The sequence below is a fragment of the Cryptomeria japonica genome, chromosome 8, assembly GCF_030272615.1.
Source record: "Cryptomeria japonica chromosome 8, Sugi_1.0, whole genome shotgun sequence".
Taxonomy (NCBI): Eukaryota; Viridiplantae; Streptophyta; class Pinopsida; order Cupressales; family Cupressaceae; genus Cryptomeria; species Cryptomeria japonica.
The window spans coordinates 354192380-354217873 of NC_081412.1; the positions used below are offsets into that span (position 1 = coordinate 354192380).

The window sequence follows — 25494 nt, forward strand, 5'->3', positions numbered from 1 at the left end:
TTTACAATAAGGCAATATTGTTTTACAAACAAAATGACTTTCTGGAAATTTCTAGTTGTGCATCTTCTAAATTTGCATACTCGTGTCATCACGAGCCTTGTCATTGCCTTTCGATCTTTTTGTGCTATGGTTGCATCTTCACACGTGCATTGGGTCTCCTCTTCTCGCCCCACTAGTGGTTTTGCATTCATCCTACAACATGTTCTTCATTGACACTGCTCTGTGGTCGTCATTTTGATCTTGCGAGCTGGATCTTCATCCTCCAGCCCTGCCGTTCTTCAATTTGAGCTTTAAGTTTCCCCTCGGCTTTTTTCAGCAGCGTTGATCTGCAAAAGCAAGTTCAACCTCAATCAATCACCCTGAAAGATTTAAGCAATTTTAACAAATATTAAATGTTGTTAACGCAACGTTGGGCTTTGTTTCGGCGAATAAGAGGGGAAATTGAAAGATAGTTTACTTTTAAAACAATTCGAACCTCCTTTACCTCATTTCACTTTTGACTCAAGATCGCGCCACTTTAAAGGGAAAAGTTACGCGATTTAGAACAAAAATGCCAAAAAGTTCTCTTATGATTTCACTTAATGTTTTTCTTTAGGAGAAACTTAGGCGATTTGGAGTGAAAGTGCCATTAAAAAATGCTAACGCCTTATGCTTATAATTCCATTGAATCCCCCCTTTCATTTCCTCTTTTTAATCGTTTATCCACTTAAGGGGAAAATTTCGGCAATATTAGCCAATTTGTAGAAACGCTTTTCCCTCTTTTGCCATTCTTTTAACTTAACATTTCGCATTTAAGCGGAATTTTAGGTGATTGAGGATGAAAGTGCAAAAATGCGCTGTAGCAAGGCTTTATAAAAATAATTCTCCACGCCTTAGTCTTTCAAAATTCTAAAACAAAACTGACCCTTCAATTTCTTTATTATCTCCTTGGCACTTTATCAGGATTTCTTCGGCAGTTATGAAGGTGAAAGAAAGGCGTGACTTCAAGAAGAAATTTGAATTTATTGTTCACTTTGCCTTAGACCTTGACTCACTTTATTTATTTTTGACCTTGGCCCGATTTGCTCGGTATATTTTCGAGACTTAAGAGGGCGATATGAGAAAGCGTTCGGAATTTCATAAAAATCGATCCCCCTCCCTTTTGACTTTGCGTTTAAAGAGAAAGGTCGAATTTTATATTCTTTGGCATCGACTCCCAACCTTTTGCCTTTCGGCATTTTTCTGGTCATTTTCAAGGCATGATATGAAAATCACGATTTAAATTTTGGGATTATATCAGCATTGGAGATGGCTTGGGAGACTTTCGGGGATGACAGGAGGTGGTGTGAAAATCGTGTAGGTTATTTTCGGCTCTGTGAGGACAAAAAACGGCTTTCTTTTGCCCTTTCAAGGAAATAAATCCCGACATCATTCGATTCTTTCTGTGTCACTAGCGCCTTTGGGATTTTGCTAGCGATCACAACGCGTTTTAACTTCAAAGAGGCCTGAACACCTTTGTCGGGTATTTTTTGGTGATTGTAGGGTCGAGTTTGGGCATTCTCTTCGGGATTCACAAGCTCGCTTCTGGATTCCTCTCTTACTCGGGGGCAGAGACAAGGGGTCCCCTGTGCTGCAGGGGTGTGTGTGTGACACACACAACAAGCTGCCAACATTGAATGATGATATCCTTGATTTGCAGAGGCGGGCATTGCAGGAGGTGGGTGCAACAGGAGATTTGGGATTAGATGACATTGATGAGGTTGAGGAAAAGTCATTGTCATTAGCCTCTACATCCAGGATGGAGGTTGAGTCACAACTTGTCATGCCAAGTGAGGCAGAGGAGACACAACAAACTCCAAGGACTAGACCCTTTAGTTCTGACTCTCCCCTACTTCTTTGTAGATCAAGGAAGAGGAAGATGTAAAATGTTGTATTTACATTTGGTTTTACAAATACAGTTTACTATTTTCATTTTGTTTCAATCTATCAACCATCAACATTTCGCATGAAGATGCCATTTTGTACTCACTTTGAATTCAAATCAATCAAATTTAATAAAAGACTTTTGTACTCATTAGATACATCTCATTGAATTTGCAAAAACAATGTATTTCTAGAGAAATTCAAGCAATTTTTTAAGTGGAGTCGAGTTTTTGGGCTTAGCAATTTTTTGCCAACTTTGAGCTTTCTAACTATGAATAGAGCACCCCTGTAATATAGGGAGGGATCTATCCTTCCATTGGAGGTTCCACCAAATTGATTTGAAACTACATATTTTTCCCCCTTCCGCATTATAAACATTACAACTCTAACCCAATGCCTGACATTTTCCAAAGAATTCCATATACTCTTGAAAACACTAGAGCCGCAAGGAGAGATAGGGAATTTGCCAAAAAGGTTATGAGCGAGGAGACCCTTCCAAGTCTTGTCTTGTTTAGGACTAGCCATATGAATATTGTTTTTTACAAGTATCTTCCATGGCTTATTGCTAGAGAAAGACCTAAGGATCCATTTAACTACCAATGAAATTCCTTGTAGTTTTAAGTCTTGATTCCAACTCCACTCAAACATTTATCTAAGCAACACCACTTCCATTTCACTGCAATTATTTTCCTTTTGCCTATTCCATCAGCCCACAAGAACTTTCTAATATATTTTTGGATTTCGTCGACATGATAACTATAGAATAGCCAAACAGAAGAAAAATAAAAACTACAGGAGGACAATTTTCTAACACACCTACACTCTCCTAGCCATGGACAGGTATTGTTTAGCTTTATTCCACTTCGCAATCTGACCCTCAATCTTATTTTTTATCCAATCCCACATGTGCTTATGAGAAGAATTAAACGCAACAGGAATGCATCTAACCAACTTATTAGGCCCTCCACATTGGAAGTCAAATTTTGGAACCAGTCAAGGGGAGTGTTGTTGGGAATAATCATTACGTTATGTTGTTATATTATGTTTATGTTGTCGTCGGTAATAATGAGTTACGGTGGTCAGTTAGTTACCCGACGGGTATGTAGTTGCAGTCGCGACGGTTGTGTCGCACCCCTTTGGGTATTATATATGGTGTACCTTTTCTTCGAAGTAGGATCATGTTAGTCGTGTCAAATGTAATGTTATAAGCACTTATTGTACATGGACTGTGGAATTAATATAGAGGCTGGTTATTTAATATATTTCCATTATGTTCTGTGCATTTACTTTCTGCATTTAACCGTTTACCCGAGAGGGCAAACATTTGGCGCCACTGCCTAGACGTACTCGGGAATTGAAGACACGGATGGCGCACAGACACAATGGGCCTACCCGTTGGTGAAATAAACCCAGAGGCCGATGACGCCCGAACAGAACTTTACACAAGAGAAGACACGGAAACGCGAGAATTTTCAATTTTGCTCCAGGTAGCCATTCAGACCTACGTCCGACGAGAGGCAGCGGAGGCAAAAATCCCACCAAGTGCCGTGTGGATAGCGCTGGAGGTTAGCCCGGCAGTAAACCGGTTGATGAACCACCTCCCCCGGTTGCTTGCACAGGCATCGCTGGCACAACAGGCCCGCCTGGAGGAGATTGCCCAGGAAGAGCGACGACAACAAATCCTGCAACGCTACGAAGAGAACAGCCGACGGGAAACGGAACGAGATGGCACCAGGCCAGGAGGAAATTGAACCTTGTAATAATCCCGACACACTGTTGATATAAATTGTGGCCGAAAGGCAAAATAAAAATAAAAATAATAAAAGTTTTTTTGTGTACATGGCGTGTGTTTGCTGTGTATGGAAGTGACTTATGCCCAATAGACTAAATAAGGACAAAAATAAAAAGATACAGAGTGACGAATGGGAAGTGGCACAAACCACGTTGAATCTCAGACAGCAGATAGAACGAAGGCGTAGGCTAAGGCAGCTTGTCGAGGGACGACCGGCCGAGGGGTTGTCCGAAGGGAACCCAGCAGGTGTCACGGAGGTTGCGGAGGCAGAGATAGACAGAGAGAACTACACTGTCTACACTGTTGTAGGGCTGCCAGAAGGAGTCACGGAGGGTGCCGAAGGAGAACTCTACAGTTCGCCAGAATACCACCATAGGGTAAGAAGCCGCGAAGAGTTGGTGGAACAAACAAGGCGAAGTCTAAACTTGATCGATGCTACCAGAGACTTGCTAAAGAATTTGTCCATTTCAGAGGACAATCGAAGGGAGACAACGGAAGGTGACGGTACGACCGAAGGTGCCGAGGGAGCACAAGGGTACCGTACGGGAGGCAATTTGTTTGGTTCGGTGTCAACAACTTTTTTCGGAGGATCCACTAGTGGAGGTTCAGTTGCAAGAGGCGGAGGATCGCCAGGTACAAGCACACAAGGAATTAGAGGAGCGAGACCCAGCGATGGGATGGCGAGTAAACAAAAATTGCCAAAGTTCACAGGGGAGGGCAAGGAAGACCCCTTACGGCACTGCCGTACATGTGAAACCATTTGGTCCGCCAACGGAGTAACAGACCAGGATGACTGAGTACAGCAGTTCCCAACCACGTTACGAGGAGTTGCCATAGATTGGTACTCTGATGTGGACAAGCAAAAAGTGGCCACGTGGGCCAATCTACAGAAGGAATTCACGGGGGAGTTTCGGTTGCTCCGTGATGACAATGAAATTGTAACGGAGATATACAGTACCAAACAAGGTACCAGGGAGACAGTACGGGCATACAGTCAGAGGCTGAAAGAACTCTTGGGTAAAATGGAAAGCCAACCCGCAGATGGATTGAAGAAACGATGGTTCGTTGAAGGGTTGAAATCCTCCCTACGGAGGAAGATGAAAATTGTACCCCCGACGTCATATGACGACGCTTATAATAGGGCGATGGACCTGGAGAGCGAACACAAAACATCAAAGAAGAAGAAAAGTAATAAATCCTCATCCGAGGATGATGACTCTTCACAGGAAAGCAGCAGCGATGACGAGGCTAGCAAACGGGTGCAAGCGCTCCAGAAAGACATGGAGCGAATGATAAAAGAATTCAAAATAATGAGAAGCACTAGTCGGAACGAAGGGGACATATGGTGCACTGAGTGCAAAGAGGAAGGGCACACAAAGGCATCATCTGGAGGATACCGGAACAACAAACGTGGCGGCGGAAGGAATAGAAACAATAACAATAACGGAAGCCGTATCCAGTATCACGCCAAGGGCCGGCCAATTATCCAATGTAGGGCCTGTAATCAATGAAGGGAACTTTGCCCGTGATTGCACGAAGGAAGCCACCCCTCAGCACCTCTGTCGTTGGTGTGGGCCAAGTGACCATGAGGACGCAAATTGCCCGCAGGCAGGGGTTAATCTCCTCAACATTGAGAAGGCTGAGAAGACTGGTGAGAAAGAAGTACTGGCGATCACCCACGCCCAGACGAAAAAAGCCACTTATCCCGACCCCTGTACGGAGAAGGAGAGATTACGGGAGGCAAAGGCCAATATTGAACGTGAGACGACGACCGAACGACGGGACAACGAGGTGGCGAGTACATCATTCTGTACGGAAGCGGAAAATAACATCATTGGGCCAATCTTGCAGATGGAGGTGCCGATAAAGGTAAAAGACCTTCTAGACTCTATGCCACAATTAAGGACTGCCATCCTCACCAATGTGCAAAGCACCGCATTATCGAGTACACCACAGGTAGGGGTTCCCGCCACCGCATCGTCGAGTGCACCACAGGTAGGGGTTCCCGCCACCGCATTGTCGAGTGCACCACAGGTAGGGGTTCCTACCACCGCTTCGAAGAGTACACCACAGGTGGAGGTTTCCGTCAACCCTTCGACTGACCCGATGTTACTAGCGGTGAGCAGTGGTAGACACCCAGCTGTGGTAGAAATGGGTATCCGTGGGACCATTCTTAAGGACACCATTGTGGACGGGGGATCTGGGGTGAATGTACTACCAGAAGAAACATGGAAGCGGCTGGGAAAGCCCACCCTGTGGCCACCCACATTCAACCTGGTGGGAGCGGACCAACACGGCATTAAGCCACTCGGCCTGTTGATGGCTCAACAAGTGACAATTGGTACGCAACCATTCTTGTTAGATTTCGTGGTTATTCCCTCGAAGAAGAAAGGCTATGATGCCATCCTGGGGAGAGCATGGTTGATCAACACGAGGGTAAACCACAACTGGAAGAAAAATACACTTTCCATGGAGAAGGGAGGGCGGAAATATACCATTGACCTACACACCCAAGATGTTGGCGAAGAGCTCGCCTCTTCCGACTCAGACTCAGAGGACTTTAATAAAGGGGAAGGGGGTCCCGATGAAAGCAAGGGCAAGAACGCGATGGAGCCGAACAGTGAAGGGGTGCTTGAATTGGAGGGATGTTCTGAAGATGAGGTATGCTCACTTAACGGGCTCTTCCACTGGCAAATGGAGGATTATGAAATGTTCCAAAGCTACAGACTCGAAGTAGAGGAACCAGAGCAACCAACAGAGGTGTACCTGCCGGAATACAAAGAATATTGGAAGGGAGACGCCCCAAACCCTGACGACGTAGATAATCCGAAGAGTGTTGGCAACGATTGGAACCCTGTGTGGAAGACTGCAGTCTTCAAAATCTTTATTATTCTTCTTCTTATGTACGGGAAGGAGGTCGTGGTCCCTGTAGAATTTGTGGTTCCAGGTCTTCCGATGGCCATTGAAAATAGATTGGCCACCAACGGGTACAAATTGAAACCCTACCACGCGAAGCGCGCAGGGGACCCGAGAGGCCGGACAGACACCCGAGAGCCCGGAGGGGGACTCGAGAGGATGGAAGGGGACTCGAGAGGCCAGGCAGGCGACTCAAGAGGCACAGGACCACAGCAGGCGACTCTCGAGCGAGGAAAACCGAGAAGGATGAAGGGCAATCCCAGAGACAGGGGACCCGAGCAGACGACTCTCTAAGACAACTAAATTAGGAGATGAGAAAAAAAAAAAAAAAAAGTACGGTCGTATGACAGGCGACCGTACGGTCAAAAAAATTATATATATTAAAAAAAAAAATTAAAAAAAATAAAAAAAGGAATGGACCACCGTGCGGTGGTAACACCGACGGTGACCACCGTGCGGTGGGCCACCGGCGGTGGTAACACCGACGGCGACCACCGTGCGGTGGTAACACCGGTGGTGACCACCGTGCAGTGGGCCACCGGCGGTGGTAACACCGACGGCGACCACCATGCGGTGGTAACACCGACAGTGACCACCGTGCGGTGGGCCACCGGTGATGGTAACACCATACGGTGGACACCGGCGGTGGTAACCACCGTCGTGCGGTGGCACCTGCAACTACAAAGCCCGCACAGCCTCGCGCAGCGCCGAAAACGCACGCAAAGATTAAGACGTACAACCACGCAGCCGCTCCGTCGTCAGTGGTCCGTCGTACGGTGGAGGGGTGTTGACGACACGGAAAGGTGGCCGCATGATCGGAGGTGCCAATGCTGTTGTTGACCGTACAGGGAGGTTGTATGGCCGGGGTGCCATCGGGGACATTACAGTGCCAAAAAAAAAAAAACGACGACGACCAGATTTAAAATGATTCGCTAGAGTTTGAAGCCAGAACACTAGAAATTCAGAGTGGAAAAGAAGGGTTTTTAGCATCTTAAAATATCACAGAAATGCTGTGCACCATGGACTTTCGTATGGTTCTGAGGGTTGTAAATTGGTGTTGGCGACGGGGGCAGCGCACCTGGGGCGCTGCCCTAGGACCCTGCGAGGGGCGCTGCCCCTCAACCCCGCTGGGGCGCTGCCCCAAACCCCGCGAGGGGCGCTGCCCCTCGACCCCGCTGGGGGCGTTGCCCCCAGACCCCCAGTTTATTTTTGAGCTACAAAATACCATGGGAAGTGTTGTGGTTGTCCGTACTGTGAGAAAGAAGCCTACAACTAAGCATTGGCGGGGAAGCCATAAGCCATAGAGGGAGACGGATTTGGAGGTTGGGAACAAACAGAGTTTGAGGGAAGGCATTGCAGGTCCGCGCAGTTGTATGACACTAGGGAGTTATTCAGTTCAGTTTTTGGCCTTTGGGGAGTGTGATGGAGGATTTGAGGTGTCTCCTAGCAATTGTGCCAGCGGATTGTGGCCACCTCCAGGCATGACTGGTACGCTTTGAGGAACTCGGAGTATGTCTCGGCTGGACATGAGGTTGCCTTGGTGGATGCACAGAGGGCTCGGGAGGAGCTGACCACCAGGTTGGAGGCAATAGTCGCGTGAGACTTAGTTCAGCGTACCCAGTAGTTGGATGCCGGGAGAGAAGCGCGGGTGGCTATCGAGGACAAATTGGCTAGGGAGATAGTATCAATTGAGCAGCAGTTGGTGGAAGCTGAGACTGAAAAACGTGTTTTGCAGACAAGTTTGGGTTAAGCATAGGAGGACTGTGATGGCAAAGGAAGCAATATTGGTGAAATCCGCACTTGAGCATCGGATGGTAGCAGAAAAGGGTTTTCAGGCGAGGACCCAGCAAGTGTATAAGATCCGGGCCCGACTGGCGTCAGCAGTTCCTGCCGTTCATCTCTATTTTGTATTAAGTCGTCGGAGTCGACTTCTTTTCTTGGGGGGGATGATGTTGCCGGGAATAATCATTATGTTATGTTGTTATATTATGTTTATGTTGTCGTCGGTAATAATGAGTTACGGTGGTCAGTTAGTTAGCCGACGGGTAGGTAGTTTGAGTCGCGACGGTTGTGTCGCACCCCTTCGGGTATTATATATGGTGTACCTTTTCTTCGAAGTAGGATCATGTTAGTCGTGTCAGATGTAATGTTATAAGCACTTATTGTACATGGACTATGGAATTAATATAGAGGCTGGTTATTTAATATATTTCCATTATGTTTTGTGCATTTACTTTCTGCATTTAACCGTTTGCCCTCTTAATATAGAGGCTGGTTATTTAATATATTTCCATTATGTTCTGTGCATTTACTTTCTGCATTTAACCGTTTACCCGAGAGAGCAAACAGGGAGGTTTATCCCAACTGGGCACTATAGTGGCCCTAGAGGATTTACAAAACATGTCCACTTATCCATTAAGGAATATAGATTGTTTTCTTCATTATCAGCAAATAGGGTATTTCATGAACAAAATGAATGTTCAGGAGCTCATCTTTGTTAGAAACAACCAGACCTTTGACTTTTGGACCCATACTAACATCTCTTAGCAAGTAGTATATTGCATAGTTAGAAAACTCAGACTCGGCAAAAACTCAACAAGCCCAAAAATTACAACTCGGCAAAAACTCAACTTAAAAATTTGCTTAAATTTCATTAGAAACATATTTTTGTTTGCAAAATTCAATGACAAGATGCATTCAATGAATACAAATGTGTTTTCTATTAAATTTGATTGATTTGAATGCAAATTGAGTACAAAATTACATCATGTGGAATCCTGATATAATAGTTAGCTAACAACTATCATGAATTTATGATGATTGCCTTTAAACATCATCATGATTTAGCATAATTCAAAAATTGCATATTACAACATTTTACATCTTCCTCTTCCCTAGTCTACTAGAAACTTTGGGAGAGGTTCTAAATTTCTAATAATTACATTTGAATCTTTGATTCTAATAGTATGATATTTCATCATTGATCAATGATATTTTTAGATAGTGGTAAAATTAGTTGTTTAAGTTCTCGATTCTAGTCTCCACTCCTGGACCCCTCATTATAATCAAATTTCTTATATGACGAGATCACAAAAACTAGTGGGGATTTGGGAGTGGAGATCCCAATGGGTTTGAGGGGCAGTGATGGCAAGTTGCACAAGGTGTTAGATGTGAGAAAAATCCAACAATAGATGAAGTGCAAGGTAATGTATTGTTCACCATGGGCCCAAAAACAATTTAGATGATTTTTTGACACGTTTGGACCTTTCTTTTATGCAGCCAAGTTTTTGCCACAAACTCGCCTATTTTTTGTGAAAAAATCGCTACAAAATCGACGAGTTTTTTACAAAACATCGGCGAGTTTTTGCAGAGTTTTCCATCTATCTATATTGCATTGGAGGCTATCACAAAGAGGGCAAGAGCCAAAGGGCAACCTTACCTTATGGACCTTTCAAGTTGAAAGGGTCTAAGAGGGGTTCATTAATATAAATTTGAGCCACAAAATCGTGGAAAAGTCTTGATAATTTTAAAGAAACCTTAAGGGAAACCAAAAGCTTCTAACACCATGAGAATGAGAAGCCACTCCACTCTATCATAAGCCTTCTCAAAGTCAAGAAAAAACATACCCACTTTCTGATTAGAAGATCTGGCCCATTCCATGGCCTCCCAACTAGTAATGAGATTCTCCAAAATATATCTTCCTTTAATGAAACCAGTTCAAGTACTACTGAAAAAGGAAGGGCACATATCAACAAGACTCAATGCTAACACTTTGGCTAGGATCTTATATGAAACATTAAGGACGTGATAGACCTCCAATTTCTAATATGAATTTAATCTCCAGCTTTGAAAATTAGTCTAATGATGCCTTTGTTAATAGCACTTCTCAAAGTTCCTTTATGGATGGCTTCATTATATACCTGCAGAAGTTCACCATTAATCCAATCAATGTTCTTATGGAATTATGAAGGCAGACCATTAAGACCTGAGGACTTCTCATTTTTGAGGATGTTAATTGTCTTAATAATTTCCTCCTTGGAGATGCCCTTATCAAGTTCTACTCTGTTTCTCAAATTAATTTTCCTTGGAATGATACACTTGCAAAACTCGTGTTTTCTTACAATCAACAAAGTTATCCTCAATAGTGAAGAGAGTCTTATAAAATGCCACAAAAGCATTGTTGATCTGATCAGGCTAATTAACTTACACATTGTTTGCCCAAACATCACTAATTTCTTTCTTATTGTTTTTGTTTTTAATCAGCTTAAAGAAGAATTTAGAGCCCTTGTGAATATTCCTTAGCCAATTCATTTTGGCTCTAATCCTTAGCCCTTGGACCCTATTGATTTGCAATTTCCTCAAGCTATGCTTAACTGTGATTAATTCTTCATTAAGCATCTGATTGGCTAGGTCAAATTGTATATTTAGTCTCCAAGAAGCAAAGAACCTCCTGAAGCTTATGCTCAACTATCCTACTGTCAAGAGCTCTATTTTTCACCACCACTTGAAAGATAGATTTCCAACTATTAACATTAATATTCCATCTCTCAATGACAGACAGATCTTTTAGCAGAGTTTATTGAACTCCTTCAAGGTAAAAATAGCAATATTGCAATCTTCAATATTTAGCAAATCAGTGTTTAACTTAAAATTGCCCATTCTTCTAATGGAAATAGCATTATTTAGAGTGTTAAAGAAGATATTTGCTTCTATGGGGTGGTGATCAGAAAGGGAACAAGAGTGAACTTTGACACTATTTCCTTGGTCAGTTTGATCAAAACTGAAAGCTTCATTGTTAGCATAAAATCTGTCTAGTCTGCAATAAATTCTTTTAGGCCGTTTTTGAAAATTACATTAGGTAAACCAAATACTTTAACTGTTTTTTCTCAAACCTTCAAGAGGGCCCAAGAGTTTAGGACTATTTTTTATCTTATACCACAAATATTCGTCATTACCTTTCCAACCCATCTCCATCCACCTATTTTGTATTCATTACTTTCCACCTAAGTTGCCGAATCGGGTACGGGAACAGGGATGGGTACGTGGGTACGAAACGCTGGTACGGCAGAATTTTTTTGGGTACATTTTCGGTACGTTCATACAAAAATATTATATATTTATATATACATATACATATACATTATACATATACATAATGTATATGTATATGTATATGTATATGTATATGTATATATATATATGTATATATACACACACACACGCACACATATATGCATACATGTGTGTGTATATATATATATATATATATATATATGTATGTATGTATGTATGTATGTATGTATAGCTAAAAAATAGAATTTAATTTGTCATATACCAATACATATGCTAAACAAAACCATTACAAATTTCAAATTTGGAAACATAACATACTGATTTAAATTCAGCTTTCAATATCAAAAAGATCAAACTAGAATCTCATGATAGATAAGTTCTAAGTTTACTAATCAGCACTATAGGTCTTAAGAATATCAAAAAGATCAAACTAGAATCACTAAACATTTCGGCATCTAAAAACACAAACCCTGGACGTACCCACAGGAGATTCGTTTCAGTATCACCCGAAAAAATCCCAAGATTCAGCAACTTAGCTTTCCACCATATTGAAGTCTCCTCCCAAAATTTATGGAATGTTAGGGAGATTACAGAGCCATTTCCACAAGTTAATCCTTTCTTTGTAGCCATTAGGAGCATATATTGAGCATATTCCGAAAATCAAGCCATTCACATCCAATGTAACCCAAACAGCTCTATAACAGAGAGACTGGAGAACAACTAGAGTCCTATTTAGGGCTTGACCATTTAAAGATAATAAGAATAATTTTTCTACACTTTCCTTTGTCTTGACTGCTATGGAACCGCATAGCATCTTTCTACACAAGCTTCAAGCTAGTTACAAGCATGAACCCTACAGTTTTTACCTCTTCTAGAAGTATCAAGTCAATAGTTTTAAATTGGTTCGGAGTTTTGATGATATACTTCTTGTCAAGGGATTCCATTCCACTGACATTCCAACTGGTACATTTAAACCTCTTCATTAGATGGGTGAGAATTTGACCCCTTAGAATTCATATACAATCTATCAAATCAACTGGGGATATTCTCTCCCTTACCTTTCTTCTTTAATTTAGTTTCACGATCTTCCCTACTCACTTTTTTTCTTTTCTTTTTATCATCAGTTTAGAGAAACAATTTTTAAGGCTCTTAAGTTGTTCATCACTTGTAAATACTGGAAGGTCAGAAAGAGACTTACCAATTACTTCCTAAGCAATACCCATTCCTCGTAAACAACCTATATCCCCTTGTGACTCTATCAAAGTGGAAAATGATGAACCTTTTTCGATAAGGTCTTGCACTGTTTTATGTTTGGCTTCAAAAAATAAATTCTTAATTTGATCAAGCACGCGTTCTTGGGCATTTTTCTTATGTCCAAAGTTCGTATCCGCATTAGCAAGTGGAATAGCCTTATCAGAATCAAGGATACCATTGGTTTGGTTAGTTCCAAGAGCCATTGAAGAATCCTTATCAAGGGTGCAAGGAGGGGAAGTCCCAAAAATAGGGGAATCCTTGTCAAGAGTGGAGGGTTCTTAGTTTCAAGGCTCAGGGTTTGACCCCTTAGATTTTACATGGAACCTTGGGTTAGAACTATTGAAGAATTCACTCTTCATTTTAGGAGAGCCTTGTGATGGCCTTCAGCTTTACAAAGAAAACAAGCATTTGGCCCACCCAAACCCTCAATTTTACAAAGAAAAGTTTTGCATCCAAAATTAATACCAATTCGCTCAGAGATTTCCATTCCAAGAGAGAGTGATTACAAAACTCTAGCATTCATATGGGGGGAGGGTGACTCTGGATTCCTCCAATTGGAGGACTCTCCCTAGTGAAGACAGAATATGTGAAACAAAAGCCCATAGTTGGGGTGGCAAGTTTTTCAAGATGACCCATCCAAGGACCATATGTTCCATAACTTCTTTACCTAAAATCTGAGGAGACTGAGGCACAATCCTAAATATAGTCACCCACATTCCAGAACTGCTTATTAAGAGCTATTTCTTGCATGACATAATTATTAAAGAAAACAAAAAATAACACTTTTTGTATCATCCTACAAAATGAAATATGGATATCAAGTTTCTTTCTTGAGACATTTTGGATCCATTGATCCCAAAACTTGTCAAAAGGGAGTTTATCCCTGTCAAGAGAAACCAAAAAACAACAATATTCTTGAGCCTAGATTCCTCTCTAACAACAACATCAACCATATCTCGATTAGGCTCAACAAACAAGGTTTTCAAGGCTGAGGGAGGAGACTTGCCTTATTCTCCTCCTTGATGTTGACCTCCAATGATACCTTTGACTCCATACATAACCACATTGAACCTGGCTTCCTCCAAAATCATGATGGGCTCATCTGTTAATACATCATGAAAAGAAAGCCTTTGCAAATGACCACCCTTAGTCTCCATAAATACCCCATCCTTTGAGGCATCCTCCAACTACTTGGCCACCTCATCCACCCCACCCTACATTAACTCAATAAGTGGAACCCAACACTGGCGAGGAGATAAAATAATATCAATTCAAATTTGTGAAAAGGACGCAAACAAAAAAAGACAACAAACACAAACAAAATAAACCAAACACCCAAGTTATGTTGAGTTTTGTCATTGATGTCAATATTTTAGTTCGGTTTGTGGCATGCGTATTTCTTGGTCGTCAGTCATACTCAATCTGATCACTGCTTCTCTCCTCTTCAGTTTGTGCCAACTGTATGGCAGAATCCATTTATTTTGCCAGAGATTTTTGGAATTTGCTTTGTGTAGAGTCGTGTGGCAAGTGGCCAGTGGCAATAATTGTATGTGTGTCGTTTCAAATGAGAAGCGTTTTCTTTTGGATTCTTCAGGTGTTGGTTTTGGCGGTTGTCAGAACTGAAAGTTGATATCGACCTTGCCCCTTCGTATTCCATGTAACTTAATACTGCAAAATTACAGCTGTTGTTATTCTGTGATAGGAGGCATTTTTATGGTGGAGCTTGCTTGCAGTTTTTTTTACAAAACATAATATTCTTAAAAACTCAGCGAATATCATGTACGCGTTTTTGGGAGAAGTTGTGATTTTTAAAAAATATATCAACAGGTGTTTTGAGCTTATACGTGTTTATTCTGGGTGTTGTTCTGTTGCCGTCAAATGTTCTGGAGTATTTTCAATTGTAATCGGAGCTCAGTAATTTTCGATCTGAAGTTTTCTTGCAAGGATTTTTTAGTGGAATGGTTTTTATTTTGATTATCTATTGAGTCTGGAGAAGGCGGTTGATAGAAATAGATTATTATTTTTGTCTTCTTTGACTGGAAATGTAAATGATATGTGCGGGCTCCTTTCAAATATGTTTTCTTTTAAGACAGGGCAGTGACGTTTTGGCATGGTTTTGAAAAGGATATTGGCATTTTTATATATATGTGTGTGCCGGTTTTTATTTATGAGGGCTTTTTACAGTATAGAAAATGCGGACGTGAATAGAACAGTGAGTTCAAGAAGGTATCCCATTCTGAAGTAAAAGAGCTGGTTTTGAAATATCAGAGACGTTGAGGATCATTGTGTGAGGTGTATTTGCAGACCAGAGAGCTTGCTCGAAATTCAATGTGTGATTATTTGGCTAAACGGCTGGATATGACAGATCGATTTTTTTTTTTTAAATGCTGCAGCTTTATACAGATCTTAATGTAAAATTTTACTGAATATTGATGGGCTTGTGCATATTGATTTGAAATTCTATGCTCATCTTATGCTGTAAAAGACTGAGGTCATATTTTGTTATTTTGCTCTCAGCCTAGTTAATTGGTGGAATTGAGTTGGAGCTCAAGTAGAGGTTGGAGCCTCTGATGTTTTGAGTAGGTGCTCTTTATCGAGTTGGTGCTCTTTGTAATCATGGGTTGGTGCCCATTCTTCTTAATCGAAGCTTTTTGTACCGTGTTTTTTCACCCGAAAGGGTTTTCCACGAGATAAAATATCTTTATCTTTCATTGTGTTTATCTTTCATTTGCCTTGTTTTCGATTCAAAGTACTTAAGATACTGATTCACCCCCGCCCCCAGCCCCCTCTCAGTATCTTTGGTTTCATTTTCAAGCTAGGACAAAGAATTGAGATCAAAGCAAGCAAGAGAACCAAGCAAGATCAAGAGCCAAAAGGAAAGAACAGGGCTACTAGCAATGGAGGATGACTTTTGGTCTTCTGGGCCAGTCATAGAGCTCTCTTCCAGCCTCAGAAGCATTATTTCCTATATTTGTCAAGTTTACCCTTTTTTTTTTATTGTCATCCGGGCATCCCCTTAAAAAAGGCCTCCCATCTCAAAAATGCACTCCCCACTTCCCCACTTCCTGCCATCCCCACTTGGAACTTAGTGTAACATAGGAAAGTATGAAGGAAAAATCATGAAGTTTATCTAGAAACCTACGAGGATAAATTCATTACATTATAAGTGTCACTAGTTCATGGATAATGGCCATTTGAAGTTTCCAACTAACGAGTACTTGGACAATCTTTCTCAAAACACTTGTTAAAAAAGGAATTTCAATGCATCGATTATATTGAAACTCACAAGTGAACATTTTCATTAGTATCAAGACCTAATATGTGAGAAAAGCTACAAAAATAAAATAGTCTACAGACTATGATCCATTCTTTTTGCTTTTTTTTGTCAGAAACATGCATCTTATAACAATTTGTATGTGTCTAAAAATCTTCAAAGTGATAAGTGATAACTAGTACTTTGATCATTTAAATCAACTAAGGCATCATACATGAATATAAATTTAGACAATGATATCAATCATTTTGAACATACCTTGGCAAAATCATTAGAAAACATCCACATTGTAAGATTTTGCCAATAACATGAGACTCTATACTAAGTACAACTGAACCCACTCTCTCTATTGTGCTACATGTATCCATGTTTGAGTGCATAAATTGAACAAACTTCTAAAAAAATGATCATAAAGATCAAATTGCTATTACTGGGTGGCTCAAACTTCAAGGACACAGATTGCTGTTGAAGATGCCTACCAATACAAACTTAAGTTCTCTCAAACTGCACAATGAATGGCTTTATATTACAAGCACATTAATGTAAAAAATACTTAATATGCAGTATATAGAAAACTGTAAAGACAATACTGTATTCTTTGCATTCTGTTAATTACTTCCACAAGAGACATTAATGCTTTTCATACATTTCAAAAGAAGATGACAACAAATTTTAGTCTCACTAATTTTACTGACACCTACATAGCAATATACAAAACAGCGACTACAGACTTTGTGCAAAAGGAATACAAGAACTCCTTACCGCTAAACCATCATTTTCATCCTTAAGAAGATCAAGGAATAAAGCATCTGCATCATCCCTACATCCAACATTCTCATCACCAGAATCCCCACCACGGTCCTCTATTGTGGAGCCAGTATAAGCTTCATCCATGAGTTGTAACAGATTCTGCTGTATAAGAAATTAAAAACATCGAATTTCAATTCTCTTAGGGTAAATATAGCAATCATCCTTCAATAAGTTTAGAATATTCTGTGAAACCTTAAACCTGCCTCAGGTGTTTGACTTTTTTGAATAAAATCTGTATTATTTCCAACAAACGATCCCGAGCTCCCTTCTGAGTTTTCCAGGGCTACTACTAGAGCTGCTCATATTTGGGAGGCAAAAATTTTATTCAAGATTTAGAATTACAGTAGAAACAAAGATTACTTCCTTCCTATTTTCTTCCAAGACATCTCAATAGAATAAAAAGAAAATCTCTATAACCCTATCATACCACCAAAACTTGAAGCCGGGTCTACAACAAATAGCATATATCATGGATGATGCAAACAGGACCACGTTCAAGAGTAACAAAAAGGAATAATATCACTAAGTACATGTCCACAAAGTTCATAAAGAATGGACTGGGATTTCTATTTTAACATGCTATAGATTCAAAAGGTACTTTTTGTTCAGTTGTACATCCGCATCAATTCAATACAGAATTTCTACACAAAATTAGGTGGAATTGGGATCATTCTTCTTTGAAGCTGAATGTGTGTGTTTTGCTACTTTATGATGACATAGATAAATTTACTGGTTATGCAGGCTAGAAGTAAAACTCACTTGGTAAATCAGTAAGGGCAGGAAACAAAGGTAGAAAAGATCCTGGAGCCATTAATCCAGGTAGAAGAGCTAAAAATTGTTTTTCTAACCTGCTCAACAACAAAATATGAAGTTAGTCACACAACTACTACACTGAACTTATCAGACTAATATGAATACTAAAATCCAGCCAATTACAGCAGGAAAAGGTCGGACATTAACAGTTCAAAAAAATGTCAGGATCTTAGTTTCGAAATAATGTATTTTTCTACCAGCAGTGCAAAAGAATTATGTCCATTGACTACTTATGATGATAGCAACAAAAGAAAACAATTTAATTGAAATTTCCCTAGGAAAGAAATCTCTTCATATGGATCTGTATTAAAGATTAAGAATAATTCCATTTCTCTGACTGCTGCCTTTTGTAAATCGATTATCTGCGTATTTCAATGATTCTTATAATTCTCTTATATGACATTAATTCCTGACAGGCTGAAACAAAGATAACACATATGACAAACAAGCAATAGCTAACAGACAAATCACTAAAATATTGTTTCAAACATAGATTTATCAATTGGGATTTATTAAAATTTTCCAAAAATCTTACGAAGGAGTGTAGTTAGAATAATCTATTGCATGATGCATCTGTAATATCCCTTGCCAATTCTGACCTCAAAATGCTGACTAGAGGCTACAGGAATATAGTCAAACAATTTGCATACAACCTTTTTACTTGCTGTTTCTATGTTTCAGTCTGATAATGATTGCTTGAAATGATATCAAATGTGATTTAAATGCTTTCAAATGGTTACTAAGATGTCTAGGCAAAGAACCATAATGCAAATGCAATTCTTTTTGTCTTTTTGAATACATATAGATGACCCACACAAAGTAAATATGCACCTACAGCAGCTAGACATTAATACAAACAGTTGGCATGCAAACTAAATATGAGAGAGACAACTCTTGACATTCAAACTCCTTGTGACTACAATGATATTAGAATGCAATGAGATTGCTTACAAACTGAAATGACAAGCAAAAGGCCAAGACTCTTGGCTTACAATGCAAGTACCAAACTGATATAAATGTGCATCTACAGCTGCTTAAGAACAGCGACTAATACAACTCTAACAATGATGCCAACTACACTAGAAAAACATGAAAGAACCTGATGTAAAGAAGTTTTTATGATTGATGAAGATGTGGCAGATCCTTGTGCAAGGAATGGAGTCTCTTTGAAGCCAAATTGTGCCTTTCATGCAGCGGCCCCTGTTCTAGCATGACCTTCCGATATAAAGTCGTAGCAGCAATAATGAAGATCTTCAACAATGTCTTCTTTCAATGTATTTAAATCTGCAAAAGATATTCTCTGAAAACCCCTTGAAGATTCTGAAAGAAATGTAAATCTTATCCAATGAAGCACCAATTGGACCTCTATATGAAGCCCACAATCAAGCAATGATTCAGCTGGTCTTTCACAGCCTCAAGATTGCATAAACACTGAAGAGGTTTTGTTCTCCAATGCTGAAATTGCCTGAAACCTTAGGTCTCAATGCACAACACCCCAAAAGCAAGGACAAATGATCATCAATAATGAGTTTGATTTGCTTTTTGAAACCTTTTATATCCTCTCAACTCTTAAATGCCTTTAATTCCCTTTTGAAATCCACTTAAGGGTTTTAATAAAACTTTATAATAACTTTTCAAAAGGGTCGATCCCTTCGTTTGGTGCAAAACAAAATAATATAAAGTATATATATTAATAATCACTTATATCTCCCTTGAAATTGGTACTTTATATTATTCCTCATATGCACTTTATACTTTGACTTTATGATATTAAATCCCCTTTAATTATAAAGTCACATGGAGTCAATATAATATTCCCTTTTACTATTAAAGTAACACTTTAATAATAATTAAATGTCATAACTCCATTAATAACCATTATTTAATGATTTTGACTTCATCATTGGCTAGCCCACTGCTCCCACTGTCAATCCGGATGCCTTACTAAACATAGTAAGGGTCCCTCTCTAACATCCACTGACTTACTATAAATAGTAAGTCCCTCAAAATGGAACCAAGAACCTCTAAATATCAATGCCTCAGAACAAATGAAAGATCTGGTGAGATAAACACTTACAATGGCCACCTGAAGAGCTCCAAAACTCCCAAACTAGACCCTCTAATCCACCATACTAGCCTACGAGGGTCAAAATAATAGACTATCCCCTCGAACTCTGATGCTCATGAAAATGGGGACATTGCAGTCCGCCCTCCCTGAAATTGCTTGTCCTCAAGCAATCTCTACTACGAAGCAACTCCACTCCACCAGAGGTCCAAAAGATGAATTGTGAAATGTCCCACACATCTCCAACCAACCCCTGTAGCACCAACATAAACACAACTAAGACAAACATCATGCCAACTATCCAACCCCTGCACACAAGAATAGTGCATCAAAACCAAAACATGTTCAAGAAGGTCAAGGATGAACCGATGTACTCTCAGCACACTGAACATGCTGCAATGCTCAACTGTAAACCCTATTTGGAATCCCAATGCACCCAAAGAATCCTAAACTCTACACTCAACTCGACTGAATGCCATGATCCCAAATCACTTTGTAGAGTACTCCATCCAAACCATGTAGCATCAACATGATACCATTGTATAGTGGAATTAAGTCAACCCCAATAGAAGGAAGAAGCAATCCACCAACTGGAACAATCCTTGGATCCCATAGCCAATATGGAAGTCTACAATGAGAAACACTCCCAGACCTCCGCTACTCAAATCTAATCTCAACTTCACCATGCCAAAAGTGGTGAAGCCAACGAATGGGACTCATCCTAACAGTAGTGCTAAACCTGTCGCTACTCGGGTCCCAATGCAAACCAAACTCACATCCATCTGCTCTATGGAGATAGGAATAACTGAAGGTATCAGCATCACCACAACTATCTCCATACTCTATTGAACTCCCATAGATGCGCCGACTCCGCAAGTAATCCAACTTGCAGCTATCAATCCCATCTACTAAAGATGGTGAATACCCATCCCACAATGGATGGTGTAATCTCGAAACCAATCCACACCGATGCATCATAAAGTCCTCTATGTGTGAATCAAAAGAAAAATGATGAGCGTTGCCCACTACGCAATTATGGTAGAAGACTCCAACCTCGATCAATGGCTCATCACTAGCAATACTGGAATCAAGAGACTACTCCAATCTCTGATCCCGAATCACTGATTGGGTAGGGCCTCTGGCAACTTACTCTGCAAACCCAACCACAAAATCTCTATGAGGAAACATTGTAGTCAAAGTACCTACAATGACTCCCACAAAATGTCTAATAGCGCATGAACCATGAATAAGAGTATCCCTGGTGACCCCAAACGGTCCCTCTTGAAACTCTGAACTCTCAAGCAGGTACTCAGCAAATGTATCGGTGCGGTAAAAACGAAATAAGGCGAAATCAACCTTATCCTTTGAAACCTGCAGCTGATCACTCTGACTCTACGACACAACAAGTTGTCTATCACCGTCAGTTGCATGAGATGAAGTGACAAATTTGCTTCCAGGAGAGGGAAACAAATCAACATGAGATCCATACTCCCAACCAGATGGCATCCTGTGAATCTCATGTGAAGATGATGGAGTAGCGTCGCGTACCAACACACAACTCTCGGGAGAGTCCACCACTACCACACGAGCTATCAGCAATCTGACCTACATCATCTGACATAGTATTGACCTCAAGAGAACCTGACACAACATGTGGTTCTTTGCTGCTCTCAATCCAAGCACTCATCCCATCTGAGACTATTGTGCCAGATTTCGTGATGGATGTAGCCACATCCCCATTACAACCCGTGGATATCAAATCATCACCAACTGCCACTATAGGAAACTGTATTGTATCTATAGCTAGTGAAGACTATGCCAAACTCAATTCCACCGTAAGCTCCTCCAATCATGACTGTGACTCCTAAAGGGCCAACTGGGCACTCTTTAATGAATCCATAGTCACCTCAAGCTCATGAGTGAGCTCGTCAACAACCTCTTCCTTCCCCTTCAGTGCATCATAGCAAATGAAGAAAGTCCCTATCAGCAAGTAGCTGCAAGTAATTATGTTTCATTATCCCAATGGCTTCTCCTAGTGAATGGAACTCTACAAGGGAAAGGCCACTATCACCGTGCTCATCTGACATAGGAGTACCCCAACCAAACGTAGCCAACATCTGACGAGCAACATCAAAGTGTTCTATGGCTATGGCAATCATGCTATCATTAACCTTAAGTTGCTCAACCAAATGATGACTCTGAAACCAACGACTCCCATGCAAGTGTTCTGACCCAAAATCTGCACTATGATATGACGTTGTATCCACATCACTCACCTCATGATTCGCAGCAACTTGTGTGCTATCATAAGTGCACACGTCAACATCCAAGGTACTGCTGCTAAGCACCTCAACCGATGGTTCAACTGGCAAGGTAGAAGCTGCTGATATGACAGTACCTTTACACACTTCCATTTCCAATATAACTGCATGTCCATCCAACTCACGATCCTAGGATTCCATGTCAACATATGGACCTTCTAGCTTGTTTTCTAAGGTCTAATCTGAAAAATCAGACTCACTATGACATGAATCCACATCACACATTGCACCATTAGTACCCAAATCTCGAGTACCTTCATGTGACAACTTAATAGAAGCATCTTGCACATGTGTAGTCCCTGCTGTCTCATACTGATGCAAAATTTCGTCACAGCTGTCATGTAGATCAGAACTGTTATGGGTCAATATTTCCATGCAATCTTCATTCTTGACACTGGTATCATGAATGTCAAAACTCAAGGTCACTCCCACAACACTTTTTGAACTTGCCATGACTTTCAAATCATTATTACGCTCAAGTGGAAGACTGCTGTCATAAATATCAGACTTGTTATCATGACTAATAACAACTTCTTGAGCGCTAATAATGTCAACATTCTCTTCAAAACTCACCTTCTTTTCCATTATTTCCTTTGTACTAATAAGATTATTTGTATTAGTGTTTGCTTTCTTTTTCTTTGCAAACAAGGGATCCAAAATTTCCAGATGTTGTAAAAACCTTGTTAAATTCCTATCATAGTTTTGAAAGGCCTACATGAGCTTTGGCATGACTTCCTGTATAGACTTCATTTTACCCATACTGAAACAAAAACAAAATTGCTGGTTACTCTAATATCAACTGTGCAACCTCAATGATTTCCAACCCCAGCAGGATGGCAAGAAACCGCTCTGATACAATTGTAATATCCCTTGCCAATTCTAACCTCAAAATGCTGATTAGAGGCTCAAGGAATATCATCAAACACTTTTGCATACAACCTCTTTACTTGTTGTTTCTATGTTTCAGTCTGATAATGATTGCTTGAAATGAAATGATGTCAAATGTGATTTAAATGCTTCAAAATGGTTACTAAGATGTCTAGGCAAAGAACCATAATGAAAATGCAATTCTTTTTGTCTTTTTGAATGCATATAGATGACCCACACAAAGTAAATATGCACCTACAGCAGCTAGACATTAATACAAACAGTTGGCATGCAAACTAAATATGAGAGAGACAACTCTTGACATTCAAACTCCTTGTGACTACAATGATATTAGAATGCAATGAGATTGCTTACAAACTGAAATGACAAGCAAAAGGCCAAGACTCTTGGCTTACAATGATGTATCTGATGCAAGTACCAAACTGATATACATGTGCATCTACAGCTGCTTAAGAACAGCGACTAATACAACTGTAAAAATGATGCCAACTACACTAGAAAAACATGAAAGAACCTAATGTATAGAATTTCTTATGATTGATGAAGATGTGGCAGATCCTTGTGCAAAGAAAGTCTCTTTGAAGCCAAAACGTGCCTTTCATGCAGCTGCCCCTGTTCTAGCATGAACTTCTGATATAAAGTCAAAGCAGCAATAATGAAGATCTTCAACAATGTCTTCTTTTAATAAATTTAAATCTGCAAAAGATATTCTCTGAAAACCCCTTGAAGATTCTGAAAGAAATATAAATCTTATCCAATGAAGCACCAACTGGACCTCTGTATGAAGCCCACAGTCAAGCAATGATTCAGCTGGTCTTTCACAGCCTCAAGATTGCATAAACACTGAAGAGGTTTTGTTCTCCAATGCTGAAATTGCCTGAAACCCAAGGTCTCAATGCACAGCACCCCAAAAGCAAAGACAAATGATCATCAATAATGAGTTTGATTTGCTTTTTGAAACCTTTTATATCCTCTCAACTCTTAAATGCCTTTAATTCCCTTTTGAAATCCACTTTAGGGTTTTAATAAAACTTTATAATAACTTTTCAAAAGGGACAATCCCTTCATTTGGTGCAAAACAAAATAATATAAAGTATATATATTAATAATCACTTATATCTCCCTTGAAATTGGTACTTTATATTATTCCTCATATGCACTTTATAATTTGACTTTATGATCATTAAATGTCCTTTTATAATAAAGTCATTAAATGCTCTCATTTTATAATTTGACTTTATGATATTAAATCCCCTTTAATTATAAAGTCACATGAAGTCAATATAATATTCCCTTAAAATAATTAAATGTCATAACTCCATTAATGACCATTATTTAATGATTTTGGCTTCATCACTGGCTAGCCCACTGCTCCCACTGTCAATCTGGATGCCTTACTAAAAATAGTAAGGGTCCCTCTCTAACATCCACTGACTTACTTCCCTCAAAACGGAACCAGGAACCTCTAAATATCAATGCCTCAGAAGAAATAAAAGATCTGGTGAGATAAACACTTACAACGGCCACCTGAAGAGCTCCAAAACTCCCAAACTGGACCCTCTAATCCACCATACTAGCCTACGAGGGTCAAAATAATAGGCTAACCCCTCAAACTCTTATGCTCACGAAAATGGGGATATTACATTTATTTGATAAAGGGTGCATGAAACAAGTTTTAAGTCCTTAAAAATCTCTAAATTTCTTGGGTTTTTCACTTTGCCGAGTTTTGTCGAGTCCTGGCTGAGTTTTTTTGCCGAGTCTTGGCTCCCCAGTCTCATCACCCTTGCCGAGTTTGCGCCGAGTCCGAGTCTTGTTTCTATGGTTTCATGTTTTGTGACTGTTATCCCTTGTAAGTTCTTTAATGTGTGAGTTGATTTGGATGAGGTACAAGGTGAGTTTCTACAATTAGCAAAGGACAAATATGGAAAGCCCATCATGTGAGTAACATGTATGAGTTGGCCAACATCCAGAAAAGAGAGGAAAAATCAGCAGAATTAAAGGCATTAATATCAAAGACTAGATATGCTCTACAAATGGAGATTTTGCAAATGAATTTATTGGTAGTGCCTGATCAATCTAGAGTTGATGAGTTTCTTTAGAATATCCACACCAAGGCTATCAAGTGGGGTTTTCAGGTAGCTATTTTAGCTGCCATCATTTTTGGCCAAATATGCTTTTTAAAGATTTCTCCCATTTGTGGAGTCTTATTTTTAGATCTCTTGTTTCAGGAGATGTGAGGATTTGCACATTATCTGGAGAATTATTTTGGATATAGTTGTTTTATTAGAAATTTATTTTTAAATTTATATTGTATTTAATTGGACAAAATTGTATTTTGGCCTTGCTTCATGTGCAAGCAAACTACTCTTATCTTAGATGTTCTTGT

At 40.0% G+C, this 25494-nt stretch overlaps 1 protein-coding gene across 2 annotated transcripts in view; it reads right to left on the reverse strand.

The window, feature by feature from the left end:
- The window catches only part of LOC131045338 (uncharacterized), a 290081-nt gene that overhangs the window by 190987 nt on the left and 73600 nt on the right, over positions 1-25494 (reverse strand). For both annotated transcript variants that reach the window (XM_057978918.2, XM_057978917.2), the window contains exons 6-8: positions 17781-17869; positions 17225-17316; positions 16974-17123 (exon numbers count right to left, since the gene is read on the reverse strand). In XM_057978918.2, the coding sequence (XP_057834901.1) occupies positions 16974-17123; positions 17225-17316; positions 17781-17869 (331 nt within the window). The remainder of the gene's footprint in view (positions 1-16973; positions 17124-17224; positions 17317-17780; positions 17870-25494) is intronic.